Source organism: Zea mays, chromosome 2, assembly GCF_902167145.1.
Source record: "Zea mays cultivar B73 chromosome 2, Zm-B73-REFERENCE-NAM-5.0, whole genome shotgun sequence".
In the NCBI taxonomy this organism is placed as follows: domain Eukaryota; kingdom Viridiplantae; phylum Streptophyta; class Magnoliopsida; order Poales; family Poaceae; genus Zea; species Zea mays.
In genome coordinates this window covers 4,326,596-4,338,773 of record NC_050097.1, presented here as the reverse complement: position 1 = coordinate 4,338,773, position 12,178 = coordinate 4,326,596, and the positions used below count along the sequence as shown (strand labels likewise).

Below are 12,178 nucleotides of genomic sequence, written 5' to 3'. Positions count from 1 at the left end.
CCTCGAGACCAACTATTTAGGACTACATTCTGTGACATTCATTATAAGCTCTCAAAGGCCTCATGTTCTCGGACACCTAATTGTATAAGCCTCTACGACCCTTCACATTCCGAGGCACCTAACAATATAGGGCCCCGAGACCCCACGTCCCATAACGTCAGACGGTATAGGCCCTTGGGACCCCTCACGTAGTTACGCTCTAGTGTAAGCTCACAACACCTCTCGCACCTAATGTACAAGCCTCTAGGGCCAAAGGCCACTTATGTCGCATTGAAAATCGGCTAGAGGAGGGTGAATAGACGGAACTTAAAAATTATAAACTTTGAACATGATCTTCACTCGAGGTTAGCGTTAGAACGAGTAATAATAAAATCAAAGTGTAGAAGATAGTTCTTGCCACGAGTTGCTCAATCAATACGGATAACTTTTAGAAGCTAACACAGTGGTAAGCAAGAGAACTTAGAGGAAGAGGAAGAGTCAAATCGCAAAGTAAAATTAATAGCACAGACAATTTGTTTCTCGACATAAACTGGTATGTTTGGAACCATCTCAGTTTCCATAAACCAGTTTCTTAAAAACTGGGTGGTTCCAAACAGTCCCTAAATACTGTTGCAATCACCACATAATTATTATAAAGCATAGTGACCACACAAATCATTAAGCAATCCATCAAATATGAACTGACAGCTAAGTCAACACAGTATAAACTAACCTACAAAAAGGATAAGAATTAAGTAATGATAAACTAAAACAGAAAAGATACATTGACATGACCATCATGGCGTCATACACCAACAAAACTCAGGCTGAGAAACTCTGCAACTTCCGCAAGCGCTTCACAGCAGATGAAGGCGGCTTCTTCAAGACCTTCTTTGCGGATTTTGCCTTTGGCTTAGCCTTCTTCAATGGGGTCGGTGTTATGGGACCTGGCTGGACACCCTTTTTTAGTGCGCTTCCTCTTGGAGTAGCTGAAGGTGGCAGCCTCAAACACTGCGGTGGCAAAGGATTGTGAGGTCTCCAAACTAAATTATTCTTCATCGAGAACCTCACCTTCTTACCACTCTTCTCTCCATCTTGGGCAAGAAGATTACCTTCGCTGCCACCATCCCCAGCAGAAGCTTCAGACAGCTTATCAGCAGATTTTGAACGCTTCCTCTTTGTTGCCACTTTCCCAGTAACTGGTGTCACTGGTGAATCACTTGAGCTGCTGCCCCCTTCTGCCATACCAGCTTCTGCTGCCACCATCTCAAACTGCTTCTGAAGGTTGGACTTCAAAGCTGCATCGAATGTAATGCCATCAGTACCATCACCCATCTGTTGGTCAGCTCCTGGAGCATTAGTACTCTTCTCAGTGACATCCCCTTCATCAACAACCTCCACCTTCCTCCTTTTCTTCTCCTTCTTTTCCTTCTTTATCTTCTTCTCACGTTTCAAATCATTGTCCTCCTCCATCTCACCTTCAGCCAATGCAGCCTTCTTGGCCTTTTTCTTCTTTTGTGCCTTTCCCTTGCCCACATTTGGCGGCACTGGCACCTCAGTAGCCTCAAACTTTGGTGCAGGGATCTCAAGACCAGATAACTGCAAACCCTTCTCGATCTTCACAAACGCATCCCTCAACCCAAAGACCACCTTCCGGTTCGATTGCACTGTCTCTGCCATTGCACCAATATCCAGGAACCTCTTGCTGAATCCAAACAGCAATCCAACTTTACCGAGCTTCTCCTCGGCGTCACCCTTCTCCACCTCCTCCCCTTTTTTCACCATCTCCAGCAACCGACTGCCGCTGTCTAGTAACCTCTCAAACACACCTGCCTTCACCTTACTCACCATCACCCGATCGGTCGACTTCTCCAACACAGTGAAGAACGGAGCAAGCAGGGTGTCCATCGTCTCCAGGCTCACGGGGAGCACAGGCAGGAGCTCGTCAAGGAACGCCTCGGCGACGTGGTACCCGAGGCCCCGGGAGGTGGCAGCGGCGACGTTGTCGGCTTCCGGTAGCAGGGCCTTGTCCGACAGGACGGACACGACCTGGGAGGTGACGTCGGGGGCGAAGGAGTTAGCACGGAGGAGCAGGAAGGCGTGGTGGAGGAACCGGCGGTTGAGGAGGTAGAACTTGTCGAGGCGGTGGACGTCGATGTGGGCCCACTCGCGGCGGAGCGTGGTGAGGTAGGCGGCGAGGAAGGCGGTGCCATCGGTGGGGGACGGCGGGGCGGAGACGGCGGAGGCGAGGCGCGTGGCGACGGAGCTCTGGTAGAGCGGCTTGTCGGCGTGCCAGAAGCAGAAGAAGATGCCCTTCCAGAGCTTGAGGAGGTCGGTGGCGGAGAGGCGCGGCGCGGAGGCCGGCAGAAAGTCGGAGAGAAGGTAGCGGAGCGCGCGCTCCCGGGTGCCGGTGTTGCAGGAGGCCAGGCGCCGCGCGATGGCGGCGGTCTCGGCGGACGCGTCTGCGGCGGCCATGGGTGGGCGGCGCGGGGTGTGGTAGGGGAAACGCAGAGGAAACCCTAGGCAGTAGCGTTGGATTCGATTTTGATCCGTGGAGACTGGAGAGGGGGATATGTTCGTTCGGTGTTTGAAATGCGCTGGCGTTTTTTTTTTTGGGGTTCTCCGGGCGTTTCGGTGTGGCGGGTGGAACAGTGGTGTCGTTGGACATGTGGGGCCATGGGAAAGGCAAGGCACGGGCACCGCACAGCGGCACAGGGAGACGTTGCGTCCCGCACTCCCGCCAGGTCCCCACCGCCAGCCGCACGCTGGTGGTTCGAGTTCGACTCCCGCGTGAAAACTGGGCCGGATTATGCTCCGGCCTGCGATGGTCACTGGTGTATACTTACATGGGCCCAACTTCGTTCCTCAAACATCCGCGGATTGCTGCTGCATGGTGCCGTGGCAAAAGCAGCCCATGTAGGCTCATGCCTATCCCGTTTGGTTCTGGCCCATGCCCATCTGGCCATCCCGTCCCTCCCGCGCACGCAGAGGCACACAACAGCCGCCGGGCGCCGACTCCAGCGGGAGCGGCCTCTTCCCCGCCCCGCCGCCCGCTCCAGCCTCCAGCTGCAAAATCCACCCAGCTCCTGCTGACGTGTTCAGCGCCAAAAAAATCCAGAGTTTTTAGAAAACAAGCCCACCCCCACCACCACGTCGCGGTCGCCGTGGCCGTCGCAGTCGCCAGGAATTGCCCGCCCGATAATCTATTCGCAGCAAGGCTGGTTCAATGTTCAATCTGGGTTGCGCGCAAGCTAAGCTCCTTTGGCTCTCTCTCTCTCGCGCGGCCGGCAGACGGCAGTGCCAGCGCCCGCCAACGCGGCGACCGCGTTGGCGGATTGGACCGGACGCGCCACGCGAGCGGGGCTACAGCTTCCCTCCCTCGGAGAAACCGATAACTATGCCGTCGTCTCGGCATTGTGGAAGGCTCCCCCCTCCCCTCCTCCAGTCCTCCTCCCCTGCTCTGTCCCCGTCGCTTGCTGGTCCAGTGGTCCACGACTCACGCCACACGGTGACACGGGTCTGCCGATCGACCAACGCCTGGCGGCCGGGACGGGGGATGCGCGCGCGGTAGTGGCCGCCGGCACAGAGCGCGAGAACGAGGGGCAAGACTCGAGCGAGTCCGGTGAGCGGTGACCGTCGCCGCCGACTGGCCAGGTCGCCCTTCCCGTGGCCGCTGCAATGTAAGCGAACACAGTTTTTTGTTTGGTTCACGCCGGTAGTGAAACTCGAATAGCCATGGAGCTACGGAAGCCGTGATTCGATTTCGTTCGCCGCTTTCCGGGAGCACGCTGTGATGTGTGTTTCTTTTTCTTTTTCTTTTCCTTTTTGCCCTATAGCCTACCCATGTAAGCTGCCTGTATTTACAGTATGCGCGGTTGAGAGGATTTTCCTTGGTGCTAGGGTAAATCACCCATTAATTATATAGTTCACAAACAGTAGCAAGTGTTAGTACTTCGTATTTGATTGGATGACTCAGTCTGAAATGGAAAAGGGCGATCTTTTAAATTTGCAAGACGAAAAGTTGCTAGAATGCATGACAAGGTCGTGCCGGCAAGCGCGTGATGGCTTATTTTTTAATCCTTTCAGCAGTTGGTGATAGTAGTACTTTTTAAAAAAAAAATACTGTAATAATTACAGTTGGTGATAGCAGACTAGCAGTTGATTCATCCACAGTCACAGACAATCGCTGCTCCAACGAGTTGTGCGTTCTTCTACAAACAAAACTTCTCTCATCCTCTTTGGTTGCTGCATGGAAATTGTTTGCTGGTTACTGCCTTACTGGCACTGCTGAAAATTCTGAGATTGCTGGTTCTTGCATGCAATTTCGCTTTGGCCGGCAGAAGCAAGGAGCAGCAATGGCGTCTCCAGATCCTCGGACGGTCTTCCTCGTCTTCATCGTGGTCCTTGTCGTGGTCGTCGTCATCCTGCTTGGTATCTGCTGGAAGTTCCTCAAGCCAGACATCATGAGGAAGCTGATGCGGCCAAGAAGCCCTGGTTCAGGTGAAGGAAATCATCACCCACGTACTTTTCATTCATAGCATGTTTGCTAGTAAGTAATACAGATGGGGCGATCCTGACTCTGGTGTGCGGTGTGCCAGATGTTCCTGAGTACTTCAGCAGCAACATGAGCGGGAACCTCCGGACGATCACCTACTTCGACTACGCGACGCTGAAGAAGGCCACTAGGGACTTCAACCAGAAAAACCAGCTTGGCAGAGGAGGCTTCGGCCCCGTTTATCTGGTAAGTTTAAATTTCTATGGCGAAACCGTGACACATCTGTACCTCTCGCCGTCGCCGACTTTTGACTCCATTTCTGCATGGCTTCCTTCCTTACGCAACGCTGCTGTGGATCAGGGGAGGCTAGACGACGGTAGGAGAGTTGCGGTGAAGCAGCTCAGCGTCGGCAAGTCTGGGCAGGGCGAGTCGGAGTTCTTCGTCGAAGTGAACATGATCACAAGCATCCAGCACAAGAACCTCGTGCGCCTGGTGGGGTGCTGCTCCGAGGGGTCGCAGCGGCTGCTGGTGTACGAGTTCATGAAGAACAAGAGCTTGGACAAGATACTGTTCGGTAAGCATGCGTGAAGAAGTGAAGATTCACCTGAACGTCCGCTGTCCGTAGCTCTGCTCAGCTGCTGCTGATATGCTTGCTCGGCGCTCCTCCTAACCGCCAGCGACTTTGCAGGGGGTGATGGCTCGCCGTTCCTGAACTGGAGAACCAGGCACCAGATCATCATCGGCGTCGCACGGGGCTTGCAGTACCTCCACGAGGAGTCAAACCTGAGGATCGTTCACCGCGACATCAAGGCCAGCAACATCCTCTTGGACGACAAGTTCCAGCCCAAGATCGGCGACTTTGGCCTCGCCAGGTTCTTCCCCGAGGACCAGACGTACCTGAGCACTGCGTTTGCCGGCACTTTGTAAGTCTCTTTTCTTCTTCTTATTCTGTACTCCTATCTCACAATAATGTAAACGATGCAGTGAGTGATATATGATCTATTTTCATTCAGGGGCTACACTGCGCCTGAATACGCCATCAGAGGGGAGCTCACGGTGAAAGCCGACACCTACAGCTTCGGTGTGCTGGTGCTCGAGATCGTCAGCAGCAGGAAGAACACGGACCTGTCTCTCCCGAACGAGATGCAGTACCTCCCAGAACACGTACGCCGCTCTCTGAATCCGCACTTCTAGTCTGCTGCTAGCGTAAGACTGGCATTCTGATGAACCAACCGTTCTCGGTCTCTCTGAAACACGTACGTTTCAGGCATGGAGGCTCTACGAGCAGTCCAAGATCCTGGAGCTCGTGGACCCGAAGGTGCAGGCCGACGGGCTCGACGCGAAGGAGGTCCAGCAGGTGTGCCAGATCGCGCTGCTGTGCGTGCAGCCGCGCCCGGACCTCCGGCCGGCCATGTCGGAGGTCGTGCTGATGCTGACGATGAAGAGCGACCAGTCCGTCCCGGCGCCCGTGAAGCCGGCGTTCCTCGACAGGAAGAGCCTCAAGGACAAGAACGTCACGTCGGATACGGCGATGGAGATGAGGTCGGCGTCCTACTGGATGAACACGCCGTCGCCCATGGTGGACAAACCGTACGACATGAGCTGCGGCATCTGATTCTAGCGTACGTGTGTGATGCCGGTAAGAACTGTTTCCTTGCGATTCTGGGAGAGCTCATGTTTCAGCGACAGATTAAGCGCTGTGAATCGAACACCTTTTCTTTTCTTTTCTTTTTTGGCACAAACTCGTGCAGCACTGGTGTAAAAAGAATAATGAGTGCTATATATGTACCAGCAGGACAACATGGGTAGAGACTGAATTTACAGTGACAGTGTCCACCGCTGTATTAATTATGCAAGGGGATCACTCGTCACAAGATCATCAGACTAAAGTGTGTGGTGTGTTTTTGTTTTCCACAGCCATCCAAAGTTTGGTGGGGGTTTCATGTAATAATTTGATTGCGCTGGTACTATTTTTTCTTGCGGATTTTGAGCAACTGCTGAAGAACTACACAGTTGAAAGTTGTGAAGTATTTCTGCATTCATTCTGAAATAAGTTGATGAGCGCCTTCAAATTTACCAAAAGAAATGTCCACAATGACTATAGCATACTCGTTTCTCTAAAAACAACAGCTGATAGATAAGGAGATGTTTTTGGTTTCTAATAATTTGATTGCGCCTGTACTAATTTTACTTGCGGATATGAGCAACTTCTGAAGAACTACACAGATGACAGTTGTGAAGTATTTATGTATTCATTCTGAAATCAGTTGATGAGCGCCTTTAGGTTTTGTAATCGTAAACATAAATCTGGCATGAATTGAAATTTACCCAACGAAGTGTCCACAATGACTAGCATACTTTATTTTGTTTCTGAACCTACAAAAACGAAAGCAACGTTATTTTGCATAGGGAACGAATTTTAATATCCTAAAATAACATTCCATTCGTATAAAAAAAATCTATGATGTGCTTCTATCAACATTGCCTCCAATAGAACGTTCTACATTGTTTGGAAGAATGAAGATATTAAATATCCTAAAATGACATTCCTTCCCCTAATAAATGTCATGGAGTTTTTATACATCAACGCGCTTCCGTATGTTTATGCATTCGGGAAGGGTGGAGGGAATGAGATCTACTTTTCTTACCATCAAAGTAATGTACTCTCTGTTCACAAATATACGACGTTGTTGCCTTTTTTTTCAAAACATTAACCACTCGACTTATTAAGCAAAAAAAAAAAACCCTTGGATGCAATACAAGAAAGCATGTCAGTTGTGATGCTAAGTAGAAGTTTTCTCTAATTTTTAGTGACAAATAAGGCATGAGACTCATTCCAATACTAGGGGTCTATATATGACACCATATCACTATAGCTATGTCTGTATTTATCAACGTCAACCTTTATCTACCACAATCAGTGCATAGCCTATACCGCCAACCTACAACCACATCAGTGTTACGTCAGCTTTACTTTTTACAGACTTTCTGCACAACGAAACAAGAATTTTGATTCAAATATCTTAAGCAAAATGAGAAAAAATTAATAATATATAGCTAGTTCAAAAAAAATACTGAATAAACCAAACAAAGTGCATTAAATTTTAAAAACAATAAAAGAAAATTTTCTTATTCAGTCTGACGACCACAATCCATTAAAGAAATGGTTTATATTGTATCACATAGTTTTTTTTTACTGGCTACAAGATCAGTTCATATGGTGCAATAGAAACCGGTTCTTGGATGGAGTAAAAAATTTCCTAATTGGGAGTAAACTTCGAATTCATATCTAAATGGAGATGGAGCTGTGTGAACGTTGGCGAGTATGAGTGAAAGAAGGGAAAGTTAATGTGAATGAAAGAATGGAAAGGTCTCTCTCTATTTATAGGGTGTGAGTTCATCTTTGTTTATTTTTCTTTGGAAATTTTCCAATTTCACTCCAAATTGAATGGACCAATCAGATTATGACACGTGTGCCAACGTTACCAACCGTGGCCCCAACACGTCTAGTTCCAGCACAAGCGGTACCATCAGGATTGACCGAATTTTTTATATTTTGGCCCTTCCTCGGAAAAAATACACGTTTAGACCTTAGAAAATTTTAATGTCATTTTTGGACCCCCTGCTCGGCGCCATCGCCAATGGCGCCGAGGTAACACAGCTCGGCGCCGAGGTGCGTGCTGCGCTGGCACAAACGGACGTCGTGGCACCGACGTGGCACCGAGCTCGGCGCCATTAATCTTTCCGTCGAGCTCTGTTATATACACAAAACTTGTCTAGCTCAGTTGGTAGATCATAAGGTTTTTAACCATGTGGTCGTGGGTTCAAGCCTCATAATGGGTATGTTTTAATACATTTTTTTGTCTTTGTCACTGATTTTTTTTTGTTGTCCAGATTTTTCGTTTATGTCGCTGATTTGTCTGTCTAGATTTATTTCTTATCCAGTTTTTTTGTTTTTGTGACTGATTTGTTTATCCGTCCATATTTTTTTGTTTATCCAGCGAGCACAGCGGCTGTGTGCCACAGTGGCCGCAAGCCGTCAACTTTCCCCCTTGTAATAAATAAAAGTATACTCCATTATATACTTATCTCATGGATGAGATATTTTAGAATTTACTGCATAAATTACTCCACTAGGTGATACATAATTCCATTCCCTCCATTTACCATGACGTTTTAAAATAAATTTAAGTTTTTCAAGTGGACAAAATACTTTGTGAGCTTGTGTCTGTGTGTAGGGGTACAATCCCTCACTTTTATATTTAATTTACATACTACTAACTAAACAGTATATTTAATACGCGGATTTAATTAACCTTTCCATTCAACGACATAAACGAAATATCTGGACAACAAAAAAAAATAAATCAGTGACAAAGATAAAAAGTATTAAAAATCATGATGTGATCCATTGACAGCACCGTTGTGATTGCAAGCAACGCAAACGCAGGGGCAGGCGCAGGCCCCTCCCTCCTCCTCTTGCAGTAGCTGCAGCTCTGCATTATTGAAGCCGGCCGGCCGGCCGGCCTGGCCAGGGGGGACCTCGACGGCGAGAGGACGCATGCATGCATGTCGTCCTGATCGATCGATCTCACTGTGAGTCGGGTACGTCGGCCCGACCGATATATGTAGTAGATGAAGTCATGAAGGTGCGATGCATGGTGCGTGCATGTGCGTGCTCATCGTCAAGTACGCTTTTTTCGTTTATTCAGCTTAAGGAAACGTACTTGCATTGGTTAGCGGCCACCGGTTTAGCTATGGTGCATCGCGGTCACGAGCGCAATAATGCACACAACCTTGAGGTTGTGAGTTCGAGTATATTAGATTATTGGAGTTTTAGAGTCCAAAATATAAATATACTTGCATTGGTTAGCGGCCACTGGTTTAGTTATGATAAATTTTAGTTAATATTAAAAAGTATAATTTCGAATACATTAGATTATTGGAGTTTTAGAGTCCAAAATATAATTATACTTAATAAACAAAAAGATTATAATTAGAGTCCAAAATATAAATATACTAGGTATAAATAAACAGTGACTTGATGATTCTATAAAGTACTCCGTACTTCCATAGGGTGGGTTACTTATGTGCAGGATACTTGCGTCACGGAGTTTGAATAAACAAAAACAAAAAATATCTAGATGAATAAATAAATCAGTCATAAAAACAAAAAAACTAGATGAAAAATAAATCTGGACGGACAAATCAGCGACATAAACGAAAAATATGGACAACAAAAAAACAAATTAGTGACAAAGACAAAAAAATATTGAACGTCCACCATGGGGCTTGAACCCACAACCTCAAGGTTAAAAGCATTGCACTCTACCAACTAAGCTAGACATGCTTTGTTGTTACACATCCGAGCTCGGCACCACGTTGGCGCCACGTCGTTAAGGTTGTGCCAGCGTAGCACGTACCTCGGCGCCATAACCTATGGCGCCGAGATGTGTTACCTCGGCGCCATAAGCTATGACGCCGAGCAAAGAGTCCAAAAATAACATTAAAATTTTTTAAGGTCTAAACGTGATTTTTTTTTTGAAAAGGACAAAATACAAAAAAAAATCGGCCGGATTGACCGATCGGCAGTCGAACCGACCATAGGGCTGAGCCGACAAACGCTTCCACCATCTCGATCAGTACCGACCCACGTTAGAAGGGGCCTGACCGCCTGAGTTAAGACTTCAATGGCGTGATACCGAAGGAATTACTCATGATGTATTACCGCCTTGCCCGCATGGCGGGGCCTCATCTTGGATCCGGAACTACAGCCAACGGTGTGGTACTGACGTACTGTACTAAGTACGCATGGGGACGATTCACTAAACTGTCAGCAAGTATTCAGCCGACCGCGGGGAAGGCCATAGACCAGTCCTCTACTCCTCTCCCAAGCCTGACCAACGGCATTCGTTCGTTCGTTCGTTCGTTCATTATCCAACGTGTGAATCGGGCAGCTGAACCTTTCCTGAATCCTGATTGATTTGGATCCTTCAAAAGAACAGCCACCACGCACGGACGCATGCGCTACGTGGACAATGACATGACATAGAAGCCGCGAGCAGCTCTACTGCCAGTGCCACCCCATGTAACACCGCGACGGCAACAGCAATAAACCAGCCGGACGGCGGTGGTCCGCGGCGAGCGTACGTGGAGACGACGGCGGCGACGGCCGGCCGGCCAATAACTGCGTTGGCTAGCGTGCGCGCGCGTACCTGATCAGTGATCGGCCCCCCGGCCGGGCCGCCGCGCCAGTGCATGGCGAAATTAAGTCCGGCAATGGTGGCAGAGGGGGACAGATCTCGACGGGAAAGATTGCGTCTTTGTCCAGGGCCGTCAACTCTGACAGCGAATCGACGCAAGATGCTAGCTGCTGCTGCTCCTCCTCCTCCTCCGGCTGGATGCATGGTGATGACACTGATATCACCGTCGATCCATCCATCTGGGGGCAATTACTGAGGCTGCTGCCTGAGTGGCTAGTTACGCCACTGGGATGTTGTCATTGATAAATCACACATCCCGTACTTAATAATTGGACCCAGGTTCCTGCGAAACAGTGTCTTCTTTTTCTTTTCTGTCCGTGCACCGAATTTGATCCAACGGTAGTACTCGTACCTTTTTTTACGAGGGCACCAGATTTTTTTTAAATTTTTTTTTTTACTCCTATACATGTCTCATGAAGTTCTTCTGTTCGTGGTGTTCCAAAGTTCAGGCATTTCTTCTTTGTATCTACATTGTGAACTCCGAGCATGCTAGCTCCCCACCCGGCCACCCCCCAGTCATATGTACGAGAATGCAGTGTGCTTATCGCTTCGTCTACATCATTACTGGTCGCTAAACAAAAGTTGTTGTTGCTGCAAATAGAATGTTGCTGGATCACACTACGTCTCTGTCTACGCAATCATTCATCCCTTTCGGAAGGAATTCCATGCATGCCTGCCTTTAGTTTTTTTTCTTTTTCTTTTTCCGTGCACCTGAGTGAACCTGTACCACTCACCTAAGCGCGCCATTAGGCACTAGCCTCGTTTAGGAGTGGATAACGAGTCAGCTCGGCTCGGCTCGGCTTGACCGAGCTCGAGCTGGCTCGTTAAGGAAACGAGCTGGCTTGGCTCAACTTATTAAGCAACCGAGCCAGAGAACCAACTCGGCTTGGCTCGTTTGTGAGCTCGAGCTGGCTCGTTTAGCTCGTGAGCCACAACAAAAAATAATATACATGTGTATATACAATAACTAGTCGGTTGCCCGTGCGTTGCGACGGCTTACAACAATACCCACGTAAACTATCCATAAAAAAAATTTAAGATTTTTATTGATTGTCTCCCCTCTCTGTATAATATATTTTTTTATTTTGGCTAACTGATGTTATTGTTTACTCCATGCAAATATGTCTTGGTACAACACGGCCAATGAAGTGAGCGATTAGAAGAGAGTTCACAACGGTTGACTGAATGAACAGAGATTATAAAATAACATAATTCCATCATACAAAGACCAAGTAAGAGAAAGTTTGTGAGATCAAGTTTATAAAATAAGTCCCATAAAGTCAAACTTATAAAAAAGATAGATCAAAATATAGAGTGATTGCTAAAGTCAGACATCAATAAAAACCGGATGCGCTTCATATAAATTATGCTACTTCGTAGCAATTACTAACGTTTAAAACCAACAAATAACCTTTCATTTTGCTGTTAGTGTGACAAATCA

The 12,178-nt window shown here is 47.9% G+C and overlaps 2 protein-coding genes across 3 annotated transcripts; one reads left to right on the top strand and one right to left on the bottom strand.

Annotated features, from left to right (window-relative positions):
• Positions 1–628: 628 nt before the first annotated feature.
• On the bottom strand, positions 629–2,541 carry LOC100285187 (uncharacterized). The gene has a single exon (NM_001158081.2). The coding sequence runs from the start codon at positions 2,452–2,454 to the stop codon at positions 802–804; it is 1,653 nt and encodes a 550-aa protein (NP_001151553.2). The 5' UTR covers positions 2,455–2,541; the 3' UTR covers positions 629–801.
• A 483-nt stretch (positions 2,542–3,024) lies between these two features.
• On the top strand, positions 3,025–6,485 carry LOC100501332 (putative receptor-like protein kinase). Of its 2 annotated transcripts, NM_001196083.1 has the most exons (7): positions 3,225–3,659; positions 4,320–4,479; positions 4,578–4,720; positions 4,835–5,048; positions 5,163–5,397; positions 5,488–5,638; positions 5,742–6,386. In NM_001196083.1, exons 2-7 carry the CDS (start codon positions 4,335–4,337, stop codon positions 6,087–6,089), a joined length of 1,236 nt encoding a protein of 411 aa, NP_001183012.1. In that variant the 5' UTR covers positions 3,225–3,659; positions 4,320–4,334; the 3' UTR covers positions 6,090–6,386. The 2 variants fall into 2 exon arrangements, with proteins under 2 accessions (XP_008668540.1, NP_001183012.1); XM_008670318.4 differs by having other exon boundaries at positions 3,025–4,479; positions 5,742–6,485.
• Positions 6,486–12,178: the final 5,693 nt, after the last annotated feature.